At 38.2% G+C, this 22,033-nt stretch overlaps 4 protein-coding genes and 1 pseudogene across 4 annotated transcripts; 3 read left to right on the top strand and 2 right to left on the bottom strand.

The window, feature by feature from the left end:
• The first annotated feature begins 3,916 nt into the window (after positions 1-3,916).
• LOC113735071 (trans-resveratrol di-O-methyltransferase-like) lies at positions 3,917-8,501 on the top strand. Its single transcript, XM_072082740.1, has one exon. The coding sequence runs from the start codon at positions 3,968-3,970 to the stop codon at positions 4,754-4,756; it is 789 nt and encodes a 262-aa protein (XP_071938841.1). The 5' UTR covers positions 3,917-3,967; the 3' UTR covers positions 4,757-8,501.
• Positions 7,485-8,501, top strand: LOC113735945 (trans-resveratrol di-O-methyltransferase-like; annotated as a pseudogene).
• A 648-nt stretch (positions 8,502-9,149) lies between these two features.
• On the bottom strand, positions 9,150-10,283 carry LOC113735944 (uncharacterized). Its single transcript, XM_027262905.2, has one exon. The coding sequence runs from the start codon at positions 10,281-10,283 to the stop codon at positions 9,150-9,152; it is 1,134 nt and encodes a 377-aa protein (XP_027118706.2).
• Positions 10,284-14,069: 3,786 nt separating this feature from the next.
• On the bottom strand, positions 14,070-14,726 carry LOC113735943 (uncharacterized). The gene has a single exon (XM_027262904.1). It carries the CDS (start codon positions 14,724-14,726, stop codon positions 14,070-14,072), a length of 657 nt encoding a protein of 218 aa, XP_027118705.1.
• A 2,824-nt stretch (positions 14,727-17,550) lies between these two features.
• LOC113735942 (trans-resveratrol di-O-methyltransferase-like) lies at positions 17,551-18,953 on the top strand. Its single transcript, XM_027262902.2, has 2 exons — positions 17,551-18,324; positions 18,602-18,953. Exons 1-2 carry the CDS (start codon positions 17,581-17,583, stop codon positions 18,734-18,736), a joined length of 879 nt encoding a protein of 292 aa, XP_027118703.1. The 5' UTR covers positions 17,551-17,580; the 3' UTR covers positions 18,737-18,953.
• Positions 18,954-22,033: the final 3,080 nt, after the last annotated feature.

The raw sequence follows: 22,033 nt of genomic DNA, 5'->3' as shown, positions 1-22,033 counted from the left end.
TCCTAACCATTCATGCAAATGCTATTTTTGGATCATTGATTACTACTATCTTAGCTAGTTATGGCGTAATTTTCTTATGCATGTGAAACCTATTCTCGTAATGAATCAACTATACTTATAACTAATCTATACCTACTCTCGTGGTTATTAAATTAGCTACAAGTTCATTTCTTCTATGAAATTACATGAAATGAATCACTAAAGCCACATAGACACACTTCTACTCTCGTGAGTGTACACCATAGGTTTAGCACTTTTTGAACTAGTGTTAAATCTCAATTTTCATTGAAGAAACAACACATTTAGCAATCACAATTAATGGTACCAAGTTAATCATGATTTAAAGAGCTAAAGTGCCAAATAACTTGCTCAAAATAATCGCATCAAATAGCCAAATAATAAACACTAACAATCAAAGAAAGTTTAACCAAACCCAAGGCATTAACTTTAGATACACATAGTGAACATAAACTTTAATGTATACCAGATGCCCTGGTTATTTCGACTATTGGAATTAATGATGCATACATGCAAAATTACAAACCTTATTGGACAGTGATTCCATGAAATCTTTAGGTGAAACTAGAAATCAGGTAATTGATAGTTGGAATTGTAGACTTTTTATACATAATATGTTTTCTTTTTATCTTTTTTAAGGTATAGTCCGGATGTACCATCCGAGGTGTACTTTTCAGACGTCTTCACAATTGCTAACGTCCGATCACCTTTGCATGAGCTCATTGTCCATATTTACATTTTTTACTTTAATTTCCATTTATTTTTAATTTTTTATTGATTTGTTGTTTTTTCTTTTTTTTTCATATTCTGTTTTGGATTTTTCTCCCTTTTTTTTTTTTGGTATATTGTGTTATGTTACTTGATGATGATGATGATTCAGTAAAGTTCAAAATTTTCTATTTGAATTGGATATATATTTTTTAATTTTCTAATGACGATTATACATATTGTCAATCTTTGGTGTTATTCATTTGGATACCTCAAATTTTAATAGATAAATTCAAAAGAATTAATTTTTTTTGTTATAACAATTTTAGGTCCCATTTTAAGATAGAAAAGAATTATTTCTTTTTTTTTTGTGACGATTTTATGTCCCATTTAACCATATAAGAGAGGAAATTTTTAATGAAAATAAATTTGGGATGTTAAATTTAGACAAAAACATAATAAGAGTGAAGTCTGATGATTCTCTTAGTGACGGATGTCTGTACAAGATAGGTATTTTGGAGATATTAGTCTATGTCTGCTTATCTATGTGAGATCAATGGAGGCTGTTTTGTTAATATTATTCTTGTTTTGTGCAGCAGCAATATACACGGTAAAAAAAATTTATAGGTTCATTTTCCACCTTAGAGTGTTAGTTATAATGCTCATGCAATTAGCCAGTAGATTAGTACTATCAATGATCTATCTGCCTACAAATGGCCATATGATATGGATTGCTCTATTGTCTCACTGCATTTATGCATTCATTGTTATTAAACTGAATTTTATATTAGTACTTGCTCAAAAATTATAAAGCTAAAATTCAGTTAGAATACCACTAAGGAGCAAAGAAGCTAATAATAGTTAAATCCTCAACATCTGGCATATAAAATTGATAACAAGAAATTTGTAACTTCATTCCAAGTTAATTGCATAACATAGTTTAATTATATCTAAAATGTTCTGATGAACATATGAAAAAAAATCATGTCGTATTCAAATCTTACTAATACAACTTAAGCAGTGGCAAAATTACTCGAAAATTAAAAAGATGTAAGAAATTAGGTGGTAATCAGCAGATCAGGTAGGCGAAATGGAAGACTGTAGCCATTTTGGATGCAGCTATCAGTTCACACACCATAAAACAACACATTTAGGTTGCTTAACATCCTTGGATTAGGGTCTATATCTCAAATGGTTAATAACCTATCAGTTTTTAATAGACTTTAAGATCTCATTCAATTTGTATTTAATTGAGTTGTTTTTATGTACTATTTTCAAATGAAATATTGGTGAAATTGAACACATGCTTGTTTTCAATAAGTCTTGGTCAAGTTAGTAGAGTCATGGGATGTTTACAATTTGAAATGATTTTCTTGCCGTTTTCAAATTATAGTTTCTTTGAGCTACGGCTAGAAAACCCACCAAAATATATATATTTTTTAAAATCATAATGGCTGCTGATTGATGTTCTATTACTATTCATGACTTGCATACTTTTGGCAATTAGAAATCCTACCCTATGTACTGCATGGATGGCCAAACCTATGTATGGTTTCAATCAGTTTTGCTTTGACCAGATTTTTTCGTGCACGTATGTATGGTTATTCATGAAACTGGCTAGCTAATTCCAATCTTTAAGGTGCAAGGACAAGTCTATCATGACCTTTCTAACCTAATGCATAATGAGATGTGCAACACCATCTCTAACATTTCTGCAAACGCAAAGAATGGGATAATATCATGAAGTGCTAGTTTAAGCTAAGTAACAAGTGGAGCTTTACAATTTTTAAAAAAATATTTATTTGGAGTTTTACAGTATGATTTTTATCTGTTTTTCATTTCTGCAGATAACCCATGTTGATTTACTCGCATAATTTGATGAATTATGACTAATTGAGAGGAACTGGTTATTACTTCGTCATTGCATTAAGTTTTGTTTATGTTGAATTAATAGTAAACAGTCAGTTTCTGGAGATGCTGTGACACAGGTTAATTGAACTTTGTCAAATTTAATGTGTTTTTTAATTGATCTCATTGTATTTTTTAATTCATTTTTTTACATATATGTTTTTCTCAATATGCTCATTTTGATAGGACATTGTTTGTCCAATTTCTATTTGGCTTGCAATTGAAATCATTTAAGAGTAAAAAAAAAAAAACTGCTAAACTAATCAAAGCTCAAGCCAACAAATATTCAACTTCATAAACTCTCTATTGCTCACATGTGCAGTTTAACTTCATAAGCAGAAATTGGTATGGCCAGCCAATCAGCCTTGCTAAATTGATCATTGCTTTACATTCTATAAATTTTCTTTATTTAACTTTACATTTCTAAGATATTTACATGTGAACTTCATCTTAGCAATGAATGCCTAATGGACACTTTTTAGATAAGACCCTAAATTAAAGACCACTTCATTTACTTTAGCATCATGCCATGTTCAATTACCCCATATTTTATTGGTCGAAGACTCTAAATCTAAGAGCTGCAAATTAGGCATATATACATTATGAATAAAAGAATAGCCCAAAATAACATTGGTTCCACATTTCATCAAATTCTAGTATTTGATATTGATTAACAATAATGGCTAGTACTAATTTTCGAATCCATTAGAGTTGTAAATCTCTCATAGTAGGAAGAAAACAAGGCTTAACGTTCCAATTAAGAAATCGATCACTATATTTAGGACAAGAATAATGTTTCTTAAGCATTGCAATACACCAGATCGTTGTGAAAAGAGAATTTGCTCAAGAATGATGCACCAACGTAAAATTTTACTCAACCACGGCTCAAAAGTTGTGACAATTTAAATTTCTTTTTCTTCGTCTTCCAAACAAGAAGCACCACCAGCAGCGTGCATTATGCGATTTTCTCAAGTGATAATACGAGTCGACACAAAGAACAATTAATTAATAAGTGCTGATTATACACTTTAATTTAAGCACGTCTCCAGAAACACTGAATTATGTGTAGTTACACCAAGAAGGAGACTAGACTAACCCATATACTCATATATGAATTGGTCAAGAAAAGGAAACTGATGTTAGCTGCCTTTGGATCCTTGTTTCTGAGTTGATTTCATTGTTTTTTTTGCTAACAGGTTCTTGTCAGACTATTAGAAGAAACTATTGCAACGTTATTCCTGTGAATCCCATACCCGGCCTATAAAATGCGAGTTCTACTTGTAATTCCCAACCAAAAAGCGAAAAAAAAAATCCTAGAATTTCAAACAAAAAAATGGATTCGGCTAGAAATATTGGTGATCATACTGGTGAGCTTTTTCAAGCACAAGCTCACATATGGAACCATATATTCAACTTCATAAATTCTATGTCCGTCAAATGTGCAATTCAATTAGGCATTCCAGACGCTATTCACAAACATGGCCAGCCGATGACTCTTGATCAATTGATCGATGCTCTTCCCATCAAGAATGCAAAAGCCCCTTTCGTTTATCGTCTCATGCAGATTTTGATCCACTCAGGCTTCTTCATTGAAGCAAAGATTCCTGGAAATGAGAATGATAATCAAAAGGGTTATCTGCTCACTTCTGCTTCTGAACTCCTTTTAAAGAGTAACCCTTTTAGCATGACGCCGTTTTTACTAGCCATGCTCGATCCCACCTTGACTGATCCATGGCACCATCTCAGCCAGTGGTTTCAGAATAGTGACGAAACCCCATTTTATACTTGCCATGGGAGGTCAATTTATGCTTTTGCAAGTCATGCGCCGTGGCTTAATCAATTCTTTAACGAAGCAATGGCTAGTGATACCCGGATGGTTAGTAGTGTGGTGACCAAAGATTGTAAGCATGTTTTTGAGAGTTTGAATTCATTGGTGGATGTTGGAGGTGGAACTGGAACCTTTGCTAAGGCAATTGCTGATGCTTTCCCTCGCCTGAAATGCACTGTGCTTGATCTTCCTCATGTTGTTGATGGCTTGGAGAGTAGTAAGAACTTGGCCTATGTTGGAGGTAACATGTTTGAAGCCATTCCTCCTGCAGATGCTGTTTTAATGAAGGTATGAAATCGATGTTGCACGTTTTCTAGTTGACAATTTTTTTTATAGTAGTGTTATTTAGATTTTTATCCTTATTGCCTGAGTTCATAAGATTAAAATTCACCAATTAAAATCCATTGATTTGGTATTAAACCCCACCACAATCCAACACTGGAATGTGTCCAAATCCCAGCCTGGAATACACCGCAAGCACATTATGTATAAATGGTGTGGAGTTGAGGTAGCTAAGGACAATAACTGTTTCCAACATTGTTGAAGTTGAAGTAGATGCATCGCTTCCGCTTTAAATTCAGCCATTACAGCTGAATGTAAGTTGAAGAAAGAACGGATAAACATGAGGGGCAAAAAACTGAAAAAGATTTTCAGTTCTTAACTTGCCTAAGTTGTACAACACTTTCTAAACAAAATGTAAATTACTTATTCAATTTCGAACAATGACATTGTATCTAATTAATATTCGTGTAGATCCATATATGTTTGTAATTTCAAAGTTATGTGACTTGCTTTTGGCTGCACGTTATCAAAATTTGCCTTGTTGAGAAAACCTTTCCCATACATCATTTGGGACGGTGGCACCTGACAACCGTCCCAGCCCATTCTCCACAAATACACCTTTCTTCTTTTTTTTTTTTTTTCTCAAACGGTATTCTTCTTATACATATATGAACTTGATAATACAAGATTTTAGTTACATAAAAGGACATTGGTCCTATTATCCTCCTGTATACTCTCTTTCAGCCACAGGGGGAAACTTTGTTTCCATATTACCTTGAAAACAAGTTTAGTTGCAAATTGTGCCATTTTATGAGCACTTCTATTTCCATCTCGATACACAAAAGAAAAAGTACAGTCTTGGAACATGTCACTCAAATGTCTAATATCTTCTATGATCGTGCCAATTGGTGTTTCACCCAAGCCTGTCTTGCATATTGTTTCAATGGCAGCTTTGCAATTAGTTTGCATTTCAATTCTTCTCCATCCAGCTTCTCTAGCCATTAGCAGGCCTTGTCTGAGTGCATCTGCCTCTTCCATTTCCGCACCACCCCTACTATACTTCCTGATGCCTCTTGCTTGGACAATGTTTCCATCACTATCTCTCGCTATCATTCCTAACCCAGCTCCTGCTGATTTAGTAGGAATCGTGGCATCAGTGTTTATCTTTATTACCCCTGCGTCTGGTGGGCTCCATAGATAGTTTTGCATTTGGTGACTCGTTCCTGTCCTATGCTTTTTTTCATTTTCCACCTGCTCCTCTTGGAACTCCAGCCATTCATTTTTTGCCGTTTCTAGTATGGCCATGTGCTCTCCACATTTCCCTTCAAACTGTCGAGCATTTCTTGCCTTCCAAATTTGCCAGATGATGTTTGCTGTTAAAGTGATGTGGTCTTCTCCTCTTTGTCTGCTCCTTGCCTCTAATATACCTTCCCACCATCTCCAGAAATTTGATCTCCATTGCAATAATCTGTCCCACTGTATTGGGGCCAGCTTCCATATAGGGTCAGCATTATTGCAAAAGAAAATCATATGTTCCACTGTCTCCTCCCCCTCCCCACAACATTTGCATAATGGAGAGCCTTTTCCTGTTCTTTTGTGTATCAACTCATTTACAGGAATGCTGTTGTGTAGGCATCTCCATATGAAATGTTTTATCTTTGGCTTCATCCTTAATCCCCACAAGCTCTTCCACACTTTTCCTTTATGCTGTGCGTAGCTGGTTCCTTCCTCTCCATGATTTTTCTTGTGCCTTTGGTTGACCTCTTCCTTTTCTACTGCATATCCCGATTTCACAGTGTAATTTCCTGATTTTGAGTATTTCCAATAAACCGCATCCTTTCTGGGAAACAAACTTAATGGCACCTGTAATATTTGTGAAGCTTCCTGCTTTGAGAACGTCTCCTCAATCAGCTTTGTATTCCATTCCTTCTCTATCAACAAGTCTGCCACAGTTTGCAAGTTACAAGCTGGAGGTTTCTGAGTTGCTATTCTCCCGGTTGGTGGTGCCATGATCCATTTGTCCCTCCATATGTTGATAGTAGTCCCATCTCCCACTCTCTTCCACATTCCTTTTTTTAGCACCAGTCCAGAGCTGTATATACTTTTCCACACCCATGTTGCGTTCTTTGGAGCTTCTCCATCCCAGCCTGTTTACGCTATTTTGTACTTTGCTCCTAGCACTCTGCTCACTAATAGGTCTGGTTGCATCAATATCCTCCATAGTTGCTTTGCTAACAAAGCACTATTAAAGTGCTCTAGATCCCTAAAACCCAGACCTCCATTTTCCTTCACCTGTGTAATTTTCTCCCAACTTACCCATTGCATCTTCCTATCCTCTTCATTTTGGCCTCTCCAAAATTTTGCCATTTGACCACATATTTCATAACAAAGTCCTTTAGGCAACCTACAGCATGACATTGTGTAATTTGGTAATGCCATTATGACTGACTTAAGAAGTACCTCTTTTCCTGCATAGCTGAGTAAGTTGTGCTTCCATCCCTGCATTTTTTATTTTGCTTTATCAACAATGTAGGCGAAAACTTGCTTTTTTGATGCTGTTATCACCAGGGGAAGTCCCAAGTACAAATACACCTTTCTGGATCTTGCAAATATATTAATCAACAAAAAGAGTGCGCAGAAGAACTAAATTGAATTGTTATAGCCACTCATGGCACCAGTTACTAATCATCATGCCTATCCATTGGTATGGGCCTTATATGCTCTTTAACTATAAGATTGGATGCCTACCTGTTATACCCAAAGAGGAAAACAAAATCAACAGCGAAAGATGGACTTGGGTAGAAATGGTGATGCTAATAAGCTACTTCAAGCTCAAGCTCACATATGGAATCACATATTCAACTTCATAAACTCCATTTCCCTCAAATGTGCAATTCAACTCGGCATACCAGACATTAATCACAAGCATGTTAAGCCAATGAGTCTGGATGAACTCACCAATGCTTTTCCAATTGGCAATGCAAAAGCCCCCTTTGTCTATCATCTGATGAGGATTCTAATCCACTCAGGCTTCTTCATCGAGGCAAAAGTTACCCAGCACGATGAAGAGGAAGGTTATATGCTCACTACTTCTTCTAAACTTTTATTAAAAGATGAGCCTTTTAGCGTGACACCATGCTTGATCCTACCTTGATGGATCCATGGTACCACCTTAGCCGGTGGTTGCAAAGCAACAGTGATGTGAATCCCTTCAAGACTTGTCACGGGAAGGTAGTGTGGGAGCTTGCAGGCCAGGATCTGAGGCTTAATAATTTTTTTAATGAAGGAATGGCTAGCGATTCTAGGCTAGTTGGCAGTATTCTGATCAGGGATTGCAAGGATGTTCTTTCAATGTTGAATTCTTTGGTGGATGTTGGAGGTGGAACTGGAACTTTGGCTACGGAAATTGCTGATGCTTTTCCTGACTTGAACTGTATTGTTCTCGATCTTCCTCATGTGGTTGACGGCTTGGTAGCGAATAACAAGAGTTTAGCCTTTGTTGGAGGAAGTATGTTTGTAGCTATTCCTCCTGCAGATGATGTTACAATGAAGGTAAGATCACCTTTCCAAGAAGATGCAACAGATCCCTATTCACCTTTTTGTTGTTAAAAGGCAGCTTAGTATTGATTCTAAACACATCTATATATGCTGCTGATTCATTACAACCATGTCTTTTTGATGTGGTATTCTTGACTAATTTGAATTCTTTGTGATATGAATGTTAATTTAAACAGTGGATATTGCACGATTGGAATGATGAGGAATGATTTTATTTCTTGAGTATTTATTTCTTTTCATGGCCCGTCCCAGGGAAAGAATTTGAGGAATCATTCGTTAACCCCAAGAGACAGACTACAGGGCAGATAACTTAGCCAAAAAGGAGACCCAACATTTAGCCATTGTGCGTAGGGATGTCATTGAGCTTAATCAAGACGAACATTCTAGTATTTAAATTTGTTTGATTATTTTAATGATTTTAAAATTTTATTTAAGTTTGATTTGTTTATTTGTCCAATCGAACTTGAACGAGTTTTTATCGAATTTGAATGCTATCGAATATAAAATGTTATTCGAGTTTGGTTTGACTAGTTATCGAATCAAATTCGAATGAACTCTTAAACTCAATTCAAATATCATATAAATTAGTTCATCTTTCAACTCTAATCGTGCTGTTTCAATTTTTGAATTTTCCTCATCAAAACCTTATTCTTTTTTCTTTTTTGATTCTTTTATACAACTTATGAAAATATAACTATGCAGTAATTTCTTTTCACCTTCACACGAGGAGGCAAGAATTTCAAGAGTAAGGTATCATAAATTCTATTTTTTTTATTAAATTCATCATTTATTATGAATTCGAACTGAAAGTTACAACCATGCTCACTGCCTTATCCCAACACAGAAGCTACGCCATCCGGACCTTCCTAACTGACGGCAAGCCTAACCTATCTAAACGAAGGGCGCCCCGAACCAACTGAGGTATCAGTCCTACGTGTTCATAAACCCTAACCTGATGTCCAGGGTGTGAAACTCCCACATTAGACAAAATATCCGCAACTTTGTTCGCCTCCCTGTAGCAATGAGCTACCCGAGGGGAGTCACCAAGCAATTGCCATATCTGCCAAACTGCCCTCCGGATGTGCCAAGGACACTGGAACGTCTTCTGCAGAATCCCCACCAGGACCAAGGAATCTAACTGGACTCCTACATTGCCGAATCCCCTCTGAGCACACTCGCGAAGCCCAATCAGAAGGGCTGAAGTTTCCGCATGTAGACTGGTAGTTTCCCCAAGATAGGCCGAGAATGCCAATAGCAACCTTCCGGAAGAGTCGCGCAGGACACCACCGCTACCACCCGTACCAGGGTTCCCCTTTGAGCACCCATCTGTATTGAGCGTTAACACCCATAATTCTGGCCCTATCCAACGCACCAACTGAAAACCAAAGCCACCCACTGGGACACCCGACCAATCATATAACTGCTGAAACGTGTGTGCCCCAACTTGGCCCTTAAACTGAATCTCCAAAAGCATCTTAGCTTCTCTGAATATGGCCTGAATAACAACTGCTGGACGCATTGGTTTGCCTTCAAAGACGCCTTTATTCCTAGCCTTCCAAATATGCCAGCAAATAAGGCTAGGAAGGATAGTAAAAATGAATCGCCTCCTTTCCAATTTCTGCTCAACGAACCACCACGCACCCATTCGAGCACGCAATAAGGACCCTGTACAGATTACCCCACACATACTCCCAAAGTAACTCCATACTTCCAGGGCCACCTGCCCCATAGAGAACAGATGCTCAATGGATTCGCAGGATGGACTTTGACAACAAAGGCACTTTGAAGGCATATGAAAGCCAAGCTTACATAGCGTCTCTGCCAGAGGCAACCGGCCCATCAATAATCGTAGCATGAAAAAGGAAATCTTCAATGGAATTCGATGATGCCAGACACGAGATAGAACAGCCGAGATGTTGCGGGCCTGACGAACTTCTCCAAAAGCCGAGGCCAGGGTGAATTTACCAGATGTCGACGCCATCCATACCGCCTCATCCGCACAACCCCCACCAGGTACCGGCTGTTGTAAGATGGCCGGGATAATGTCTTGTGGTACAGCTCGAGAAAGCAACTGTACATCTCATTCCCCATTGCTGATGAAGTCCCCAAAAGTGAGATCCGGGGCGACGGTAGACCGCAGCACTAAAGCACCACTGCCTAACCAATTGTCATACCAGAAGTTACACGAACCCTCGTTAACCTGCCATAGCATTGACAACTCCACCTGTCGACTAACATTCCACATTCGTCTCCAAGTAGCCATAGCGGACAACCTCAATGGGACTTCGCACGGATGAGCCCCTCTACAATATTTAGCGTGCAAAAAGGTTGCCCAAAGCGAAGATCCCGTCCGAAACAGCCACCATAGTTTGCACGAAAAAGCTCGGTAGACATCCCGAAGCCTACGAAATCCTGCGCCTCCCTCCTCCACCGGGTAGCATAAATGAGGCCATCGTATCAAATGGAACTTCGCTTTCTCATCCAGTGATCCCCACAAGAAGTTTGCACAAACCTTTTCAATCATTGCGAATACCGAGCTCGGCAACACTGCTGCCGAGAGCAAATGGACAGGTATAGCTGCAAGAACATGTTTAATAAGGATTAACTTCCCACCTGGAGATAGAAGCCTTGATTTCCATGACATCACCCTTCCCAAAATAGCTCGGCTCACTCCCCCAAAATACGACGACCGACACCTGCCCAAATACAGCGGGAATCCCAAGTAGCGAAATGGAAGAGCCTGCCTAGTAAACTTCGTGACCCGCTCAATCAACCTTCGTCGAGACGGAGGCAGTGATGGGTGAGTCATATATCCGCTTTTTTGAGCATTCACCAACTGCCCCGAGGAATGCTGGTACAACTCCAAAACCCGCATGATGCGCCGCAAAGAATTGGACGAACCATTTGCAAATATAAGAACATCATCCGTAAAAGCCAAGTGGGAGATAGTAGGACACCCATGGGGAACTTTAAAGCCGACAAACCCTGGCTGGAGAGCCATGTCATTAAGACCTCTCGACAGCACCTCAGCACCTATAACAAATAGCGCCGGTGACAAAGGGTCACCCTGACGCAACCCCCTAGCCGACTTAAAAAATCCATGCAATGCACCATTGACAATGACTGAGAACTACACATTAGAGAGTAGACGCCAAACCCTGTCTATGAACTGCTCTCCAAACCCAAATCTCCGCAACACATTAACAATGTGAAACCAGGACACCCTATCATATGCCTTAGACATGTCCAACTTAAGGGCAACATTTCCCCCTCTAGCGGACTTGCCAATACCCGACATCAATTCTTGGGCCAACAAATAATTTTCCGTTATATTCTGCCCCTTAACAAAACCCGTCTGCTGGGGGGAGATTATCTTCGGCAAAATAGAGGATAGCCTGTCGGCCAAAAGTCTAGACAACAGTTTGTTAAAAAAATTGCAGAGACTGATCGGTCTAAACATTGAAAAGTCTTGAGGATTTGACACCTTAGGGATGAGCACAATAGAGGTGGAAGTAATGAATTTAGGTAATTCAGCCCCACAGAAAAAGCTTAGCACCGCATTATAGACATCTTGGGCAATGACATCCCAGGAAAATGTAAAGAACTTACCCGTGAATCCATCCGGTCCTGCAGCACTTTCCCCGTCCATTGTAAAAACCACTCGTCGAACCTCCTCCATGGTCGGGACCTGCTCCAAGAGCTTATTATCCTCCTCCGTGATTAATGGGGGAATTAAGTGCAACAGCTCCTGTACAGGGGCAATAGGCTCAGAAAACAGGTCCAAGAAGAACGTGATCGCCTCAGATGCTATTTCGTCATCCTTTTCCACCCAGGAACCCTGTGAGTTCTTGATCCGATGGATAGCGCTCTGCACCCTTCGTTGCTTCACCACCACATGGAAAAACTTGGAATTCCGATCTCCACTTTGAAGCCACCGGACTCGGGCCTTTTGCCTCCAAAATTGCTCCTCAAGAGCCAGGGCCCGACTTAGGTCCGCCTGAGCCCTTTCAAGGCCATCATGTGCCTGCTCAACCTCATTGCCCTCCACCTCCACCTCAGCCCGTCGAACCGTCTCCTCTGCCACCCTAACCATGTCGAAAACGTTAGCAAAGGATTGCTTGTTCCACTCCTGGATAGCTTTCCTTGTTGCCAACAGTTTCAAACACAAGACCCGTAGCAGAGCCCCAATCACCGATCTATCCCAAGCAGCTCTAATGACCTCTATCAGGGTAGCCTGAGAAGTCCAAACGTTCAAGAATCGAAACGGCCTCGGTTTGTTGTCTAGTCGAGTAGCAAACGAAATCCGTAGAGGAGCATGATCGGATGGGTGTCACGCTAAATGCTCTACGGAGATGGTGGAAGAGACCTCCGCACATTCCCCATTTATTAACACTCTGTCCAATCGCTTCCAAATTTTAGCTCTACCTCTCCGATTGTTGCACCAATTAAAGTTAGCACCCGAATAGCCCACGTCAAAGACGCCAGCTACCTCCATAAAAGACATGAGCTCCAACCCCTCATGGACCCCAACCGGCCGACCCCTCCGCTTTTCATGGGGAGCCATAACAACATTAAGATCCCCCCAATACACCACGGAAGGGAACTAGGTTTATCATCAAGTAGGTTCTGCCAAAGTTCTCTTCGCTTCTCCAAAGAGCACTTGGCATGCACAAAAGAAAAAATGATAGAATTGGGCAATTGTGGATGCTGAATAGATAAGGAAATATGCTGTGTAGAATTACCTATAACCGTACAACTGAAGGGATTGCAATAAAAAATCCAGATGTCATTCGACAAATTTGTAATAGCTGAATCGAATGCCAGACGCATACGAATGAAGTCAACCTTAGACACATCAGATTTGGGCTCACAAATAACAGCAAACTTGACCGCATACAACCTTATTAATTTTATCAATCTCCTAAGATTGGGGGCTTTAGAGACCCCGCGAATATTCCAGAAAATTGCGTTAATCATGAGGCAAAACCTGGAAGGAGTTATAGGTTGGTGTTGCAGACCTCAACTGGCGATCAGAGGGGATACGCACACGGCCACCTTTCCCTCGCCCTTGTTTGATACCTTGCACCCCATTAGTGACCTGGTCGATGTTTAATGCCTGGACCGATGACTCCATGACGTTGTCCTGTCGCACAACCATTCTTGGGGACAAACTCCCAGCCGCAATAGGTAACTCAATGTACACCTCTGCAATCTCCCCCTCCTCAGCCCTCTCGTCCCTGTCCAAGCACAGATACTGCATGTCACCCAGGCTGGTGTCCTTCGCAAGTGTCGCCTGCCCGTCGCCAGTGTGCCGCTGCTCCTCGCTGCCTTGTCCTGGTTCCTTATCAACCGAACTCCCATCTGCATCCCCCTTCCCCGAGTCCCTACACTCCTGCTCCTCGGGCCTGCCCTCTACGCTTACCATACTCCCCTCAACTTCGTGCTGCCCAGGTCCCTGTCCATCCTGTGAAGCCGCAGCCTCTCCCCCCTCACTCAGGCACAGCCCCTTCATGGAGCTCTCCCCCGCCAGCGTTGGCATTATCACGAGTAACGGGTCCTCCTCCCGTATCTTTGAATCTCCCTGGGTCTCCTTAACCGAGACCTCCTCCGTTTGCTTGTTGTCTGCCGCTGCCTGGGGCACTTGCGAAGCCACCGCAAGGCGCTTGGGGACTTGACGACTCGCAAATCCCTCCCTCTTACAGTCACCACCCGCATGACCCAGCCGTCAACACTTTGAACAATACGAGGGGAGATCTTCTATGACAATCTACTGCCAGAAACCTGTCTCACCCTCCACTGCAACCCAAACTCTGGAGCATATGGGCTTCACCAAATCCACTTCCACACATACCCTGGCCACACTAGGCCGTGTACCCGCTGCCGTTGCCGCATCCAAGAATAACGGCTTCCCTACTGGAGAAAGGATGGAGAACAGAGAATGTTTATCAAAGAAGTGTACTGGTAAGGCTGGTAATGTTACCCAAACTGGAGCGAGAGAGGATTCTTTCTGAACGTGAAAATCCCTTGTCCATCGAAACACTCTCATGGGAAACCTACCCAATTGCCAAATCCCTCGTGTCCATAATCTATTGAAATCCACTTCTGCCGAGCATTTGATAAGAACATGGCGATAATCCAGCAATCTAACTGAGACATGGTCCCTCAGATTCAATGTTGCTAAGAACTTCCGAATATCTTCCAAAGATGGCCTACCATGCGAAAACTTTCCCACCAACGCCCAGCGAAAAGGAGATGCCAATCTGTCTGCATCTTCCCTGGAGAAAATTACAGCAGCCTCGCCCTTGTAGGAAGTCACTGGCCGGAGTTGTATGGGTGAGGATGAAGGTTGAGAGAACAACTGAGAGAAGGATCTCCGTGAAGGAGAGCCGCCTAGCCCCTCAGCCAATGGCTGACGGCCAGCCATGAAGCACCACTAACCCTAGACGAAGAAGGCAGCGGCAAGGAGAGAAAAAACCCTAGGTATTATTTGTGTGTATATGACATAAACTAATGTATCATAAATTCTATATGTATGCTCAACTGTCAAAAAGAAAAAGCTTTTACACAACTCAATAATGAAATTACAGCACGTCTGACCTTTTTGTTACTTTTTCCTTTCACTTTTTTTTTTCAAACAAGCAAAGAAATAGCACATAAACAAAACTATTTACACAACCCGATTAATTCAGAAATTGGAAGGGGGAAAAATCAATAGAGTAGCTGGACAAATACCCAAAGTTGTAGGTGCAACCAAATAGGTTGATGTTCAAGATTCTACCGATTGAAAATGTAGGACAGTGATAAAAAGTATAACAGTAATTTCAAAATTGCCACCATTGATGTTCAAAATTGCATTTTATTTCATGAAAATTACATCCAAAAAGTATAACAGCAATTTCTTTCCCAAAATCTCTTCCTCAAAATGCAATTCAAACAACTTCTTAATTTTCTTCAAAAGAAAGCTTTTAGAGCTCAAGCAAACATCAATCGCACTAGTATCACCTAGCCAGATTTGCAGCTTCCCTTCATCCAATATGAAAACATCACTTGTAGGAGCTCATGTCAAACTCTTAACATATATTCGAGGTAAATTTTTACTTTAAAAAGAGATGGGCAATCGTTTCTAGTTGGATTATTCTCACTATATTTCTAAATTCACAGGCCAAAGTTGAAGATTTCTAAATTCAGTTTTTATTTCATAGATATACATGACCAGGATTGAAACTCATGGCTTGTTCGTAATCTTTATTCCTTGTTGCTAACCGTCATATGTGCTTACATGTCGGCTATACTCAGTTCCACTTTGCGTAATGTACATGGAAACCGAAGATGAAAAAAATAGGGCGTCACTAACTATTGACTAGTGAAGCTTTGAAAAAAATAAAACAGAAACAAAGAAAAAGAGAGCTCTTTCTGTAAATGAATTAATTTCTGAAGATCCATGCCACACTTTTTTGCCAAAGTTATTAAATTCGGCCCTGCCCAATATTGAATCGGTCAAATCAGTAGATAGGCCATGGAACCAAGCGATTTGGCAATTGGATCGGAGTTGCAAATAACTCGCTTTGAATCATTTGACTCGAACGGTTGAACCTATGGCCCGTTAAACCTGGCTGGTTTTGAAAATTTTTCTGAAATTACCTTTTTACTCAATTTTTTTTACTTCACCAGCCATACCAACATTGGCATTATCGTCTTTTTGACAATTAGATGAGAAAAATTGAAAAGAAATTTGAGAATTAGGTTTTTTTTTCTTTCTTTGATATTTAGATTTATTATTTATATTTGTGTATAATATCAATATAAATTCACGAATTAAAAAACACGTATGGGTATGGCTTGTGTGTATAAAATATGAAATATAAATAGGTTATGATTTCTTAACATTTAAGAATTTCTATACTTATATTATAATTTATATGTTTATTTAATTATATTATATATTTTTTTTTATTATATAGTGTGATTCGACAGTTCAACCAGTGATCCGCCAGTTGAACCATTAACCCGCCAACCCGATCCTCCTGTCGGGTTGATGCCCATGTTGGTTTTAATAACTTTGCCTAAAACCACTTGTTAGTGTCTCCATGTCGCAGGTTGCAAAATCTGCATGCCTATTTGCCCAACTTGAAAATTTCAAATTTAATGCATTTGGGCCCAAATTAATCAATAATTTATTTTTACCCCAAACGGTAAAACTTATGCTAATATTTGCAACAACATTTTTTCAAGAGAAAAAGCCCTCAAGTACACATAAGAAAACCTGTACTATACACAAGAGACACAAATAAAATCAACTTGGAAAACATTCAAAATACAATCCCCATCCCAAAGCTATCTGCCACAAATCAGTATCTCAGCACTTCATTAGGCAAATCCTATCTCATTTTGCGTTCTAACTACTAGATTGTCTTAGTCCAGCCGTATAAAGTTGAATCTTTCAAACCACCTGTTAGAATTCTAGATTTTTTCTTTTTGTTTAGAATTCTAGAAGTTGTTTTTAACGTTATCCCTACATAATCTAGTGATCACAACAAAAATTACTTGAGTAATACAATATCATCTTTTGCATACAGCTTATAGGCTTTAGCCTTCTACTATTTTATGTGAGAGGCCACATTAAACAAAATTTCCTTGACGAGTCAAAATTAGAGAATCGACCTTTTGTGAGCCCATTCAAAATTAAAAAGCATCCCGACTCTTATTTGAGATTTTCCAATAAAAAATTTCCAGACCACCATTGTAGTGAACAAGGAAGATGATAACATTTTTTTGGATTACCTTTTCTGTAAATGCTTGTAACATGGAAGAGGTCTGCCATCAAGAATACGGCAAAACAATTGCTACCCGGTCGATCCTCGAAAAGCTAGTCAAACCCCCATAACCATTTGTTTCAACTTTTATGTCACCATCAATGGTGGCAGCTTCAATTTACTCTCAGTCTTGCTCGTGGTTCATTCGTTTTGAATTTTCTCAGTTACTAACTCATAATTGCAATTGCGTCAGAAATTAGATATTTTAATCGAATTGCTTGGGCGTATTTATTTGGTTTGGTGAAGTTTGACACCTCTAGATCTGCCAAACCTATTTAGATACTTTGAAATCGTGGAAACCAATCAAATATAGCCTCATAGCAGGCACAAGAGGGATCTACTGCCATAATTTAGTACCAGATATGCACTGCTACCCATAATTTACTACCATATAAATGCAGTCCTGCTTAACCATTTATTGTTTAATTAGGCTACTGAATTAATGCCATTGAATTTGAACAAAAGATGGAAAAAGCTGAGAATTTAGTTGAGCTTATTGAAGCTCAAACTCATGTGTGGAATGCAATGTTCCACTTCAAGAAATCTGCATGTCTAAAGTGTGCAGTTGAGTTGGGAATCCCAGATGTGATCAGTAATCATGGGAAGCCCATCACACTTTCTGACCTGATTTCTGTCCTCCCAATCCACCCTTTTAAATCTGCCCACATTTTTCGCTTAATGCGATTCATGGCTAACTCTGGATTCTTTGTTGAAAACCCTCAAGGCTATGCACTCACCTCTGCAGGTCAGCTTCTTTTGAAAGACGAGCCATTCAATGTACGGGCACACATTTTTCTATCATGTGATCCTGCACTGTTGAAGCCCTGGAATCTCTTGACCGAGTGGTTCCAGAATGATGGTCCCTCTCCATTTGATACTGCATATGGGAATAATCTCTGGGATTACAGCGCGCGAGAAGTTCGATTTGGAAACATGTTTAACGAGGCCGTGGCTAGTGATAGTCAGTTGTCTGTAGAAGTGCTGATGACCAAATGCAAGTTTGTGTTTGAAGGCTTGACAACTTTTGCTGATGTTGGGGGTGGTACTGGCAAAGTTGCTAAGGCCGTTGCCCAAAACTTTCCTAGCATAAAATGTACTGTATATGATCTCGCACATGTCGTTGCCAATCAAGAAGGAGCTGAGAACTTGGAATTTTTAGCTGGAGATATGTTTCGAAGTGTACCCCGTGCTAATGCAATCTTGCTCAAGGTAACTAAAGACATCCTGTCACTGAATTCTGATTTTCTTTAGGGTAAAAAAATAAAAAAGTTTCCTGTGATAAACCTAATACATAGAAAAGCCCTCCATGATTTTAAAATATACAACACGACCACTCATATTTTGAACTAAATTATAAAGGTGACGGAATCCGTTAAACTTAACAGAAATAGACAGTGGGGGGAAGGTGATCATTATAGACAGTGTAATGGGAAGCCAGATACAAGATGAGACATCATTTGAAACAGAATTTAGCTTGGACATGCAGATGTTGGTTATGCTCGGCCCTGCCAAAGGAAGAACTGGGAAGGAATGGTCAAAATTGTTTTCAGATGCTGGATTTAGTAGCTATAAAGTATATCCAGTCTTGGGCATGAGGTGTCTCATTGAGGTTTATCCCTAAGTTAAGGAACATTTTGTTGCTTGTAACATAAAAACTACTACCAAGTGTTTGGTTTTGGATTTTTTTTTTTTCCCTTTTCCCTGAGATACAAATCCCATCATTTTCCCCTTCTCTGCTGCATTTAGTTGTGTTGAACTTGTTATCCCGTGGTAACAAGAGTCTGTGTTTCTCATGTAAATTATCGCATTCAATATAAATATCCAGTTCATTGCTTAACTAGAAAAATTTTAGTACATCTTTAATATTTTCTTTTCCTTCTTTTACCCGTAAAAGGCAAAAGAATCAGACAGTAGTATGTTGTATGTACCAACGGTTAAAGGTGCAAACGTTCATTTATAGCTAAATGACTCTTTAGGGGCAAAAAGTCTTCCAAATTTATTTATTTATTTTTTGACTACATGCCAAAATATGTCTACCGTAATATTAATTGTCCATAAGTTCGAAAAAGCTGATTATTCTGAATAATCTCAAGAAGCATAGAATGGTTGTAGATTATCTATGAACATGTCAATATACCATATAATCATACACGTTCTTACACATCCGAAGTTTGATGATGAAATTACTCCACCATAAGGAGTAAAGACCAGCGTACATCAAAATAATCTTAGTTCGAGAAATTCAGGGAATAAAACAATCAAACAAAAAAATTATTTTTTTTTTTTTTTTTAAGAATTCAGACAAAGTTATTCAATCAAGACTGCCATTTTTGACAGCCTTGTGCTGGAGTTTTCACAGATATTGCAAGTTTCAATGCTAAGAAAAATTGACAAAACAAATTTGCCAAAATCCAGTTCTCCAAGAATGCCAACTTTGGACGAGCCGTTCTCTAAATCGAACCCATGTTATGTTAGCGCTTTACATGAAATGTAACAAAAATGAAAGACATAGTTAAACAAAGTTTCAACTTATCTCTATTATTGTTCAAAAGAATGACACAAGTAGTTTCAATAGTCGATTTGACAATTAAGTTTTATCTGTGTAGATATATACATTTCTAAAGCTACTTTAAGCTTTTATATCAAACAATTATTTTGTTGTTAATCAAAATAACATCCTATTATATCCTCAAAAGAATTGCAAATAATTCAAAATAGGCGAGTAACGATGTCTTCATCTAAATTAATTCAGAATATAATACTACATGGAGAGAATCCTAGTTTTGAGGGATTTTGTTTTTTTTTTTTTTTTGCAATGTCAAATATTAGTTTAGTATCTAAGTACAAGTGGAGTGTTCATTGACAAGATGAATTAAGGGTAGCTGTTGCAAACTATTTTTAAAACATTTTTCTTATATAATAATGCTACCCAATCAGAAAAAAACTTTTGCACACACACACATGTGTGTGTATATATATATAGTACTGAATGAAACGGAAGATATAACGCCTTGGGTCCATTGGTGTGACCCATTAACTTTTTGAATTAAAACTATGTATTTAAAATGATTAATCCAAATTTATTAGTAATTGGATGGGGCGAAACTTATAATTCATTTAGTTCTTTTTCCGATTTCCAATGTGCGACATCTCACTCAATCCTCCCCTTTGAAACTTTACGTTCTTGCAAAATTTGATCATAACTATCCACTCACCACTCAGTCATATGTGGATTCTAGAGAATTCCGATAAGAGACCATAAAAGAATTGCTTTGATACCATTTATAACGCTCCGAGTCTACTAGATTGGCCGAATAATTTTTTGAACTGAAACTGTGTATTCAAAATAATTAATAATTGGGTTAATCACATTTTATCCCATTGAAAAATATCCCATTTCTCAGTTTACCCCCTAACCTTTAATTTTGTTCATTTAACCCCCTTTAGGACAAAATTGCCCTTGCATTATTTTGACTTTTCATTTACCTTATTTTCCTTTCTTTTATTTCTTTTTCTCTTTCTTCTTTATTTAATTCTTCCTTTTTCCCACAAAAATCTTCACCTTAATGATTGAAATTAAAAAAGAGGAATTGTAGAGATCTATCTTTTCCTTAAATGATTAAAAAAAATTCAAATCACTTTCCTAAAATACAATTTTTTTTAGCCTTTCAATTCTTTTAATTTTGGGTTTTCCTCTTTCCTTTCTAATTTCTCATTTTATTCCCAAGAAAATATCTTAAGATGAAATTGTGACCTGATTAATAATTATCAATTGAAATTTGTGGCACGTGACATCATACAAAAAATCAAAATTAGTTTTTGATGTCTTTTAAACCTTCGCCCAAAAATATGCGATTACAAACTCAAAACAAAAATTTTTGTGGAAATCGAATTTTCTATTGGGAAGGATGATAGAGAGAAGAAAGAGAAAAAGAAATAAAAGAAAGGAAAACAATTTCATCTTATGATATTTTCTTGAGAATAAAATGAGAAACTAGAAAGGAAAGAGGAAAACCCAAAATTAAAAGAATTGAAAGGCTAAAAAAACTGTATTTTAGAAAAGTGGTTTGAATTTTTTTTGATCATTTAAGAAGAAGATAGATCTTTGTAATTCCTCTTTTTTAATTTCAATCATTAAGGTGAAAATTTTTGTGGGAAAGAGGAAGAATTAAATAAAGAAGAAAGAGAAAAAGAAATAAAAGAAAGGAAAACAAGGTAAATGAAAAGTCAAAATAATGCAAAGGCAATTTTATCCTAAAGGGGGTTAAGTGAGCAAAATTAAATGTTAGGGGGTAAACTGAGAAATGGGGTATTCTTTAACGGGATAAAATGTGATTAACCCTTAATAATTCAACGGATCAAAACTTATATTTCATTTCTTTGTTCTTCTGATCTCCGATGTGGATTATCTCAGTACATTTACACTTGCATGAACACAAAAAACACGTTCCGGATAAGATTTTGGGATAAGATGGCTGAATGAAAGGATAGTTGGTGGTAGCAACTTCACTTGGATGATTACGGGTAGGTGGCAATAATTTCACTTGCATGACCACAAAGAACACAATTCCGAATGACATTTGGGATGAAAGGGTTGGTGGTGCACAAACTGTGCGATGTACTCTTAGATAACATCGTACTTGATTTGTCTTGTCATCTTTAATAAATTTAAGGGTAAAATATACTTTACTCCCAAGTGATTTAATAATTTTTTACATAATTTTTCTAAAGTTTTAAAAGTTATTCACAGTCCCTTTATAGTTTGAATTGAAGTGTCAAATTGACAAAAATATCCTATATAACAGAATCCAAAAAATGTAAAAAATACCCTTATTTAAAAACTAAAATAGTTGAAATAAGTAAAATATATAAACGTAATATGTATGACATTTTAACCCTTTATAGTTTTGTATTTTAC

The sequence above is a fragment of the Coffea arabica genome, chromosome 3c (genome assembly GCF_036785885.1).
Source record: "Coffea arabica cultivar ET-39 chromosome 3c, Coffea Arabica ET-39 HiFi, whole genome shotgun sequence".
NCBI classification, from domain to species: Eukaryota; Viridiplantae; Streptophyta; class Magnoliopsida; order Gentianales; family Rubiaceae; genus Coffea; species Coffea arabica.
This window is presented reverse-complemented; position numbering and strand designations above follow the sequence as displayed.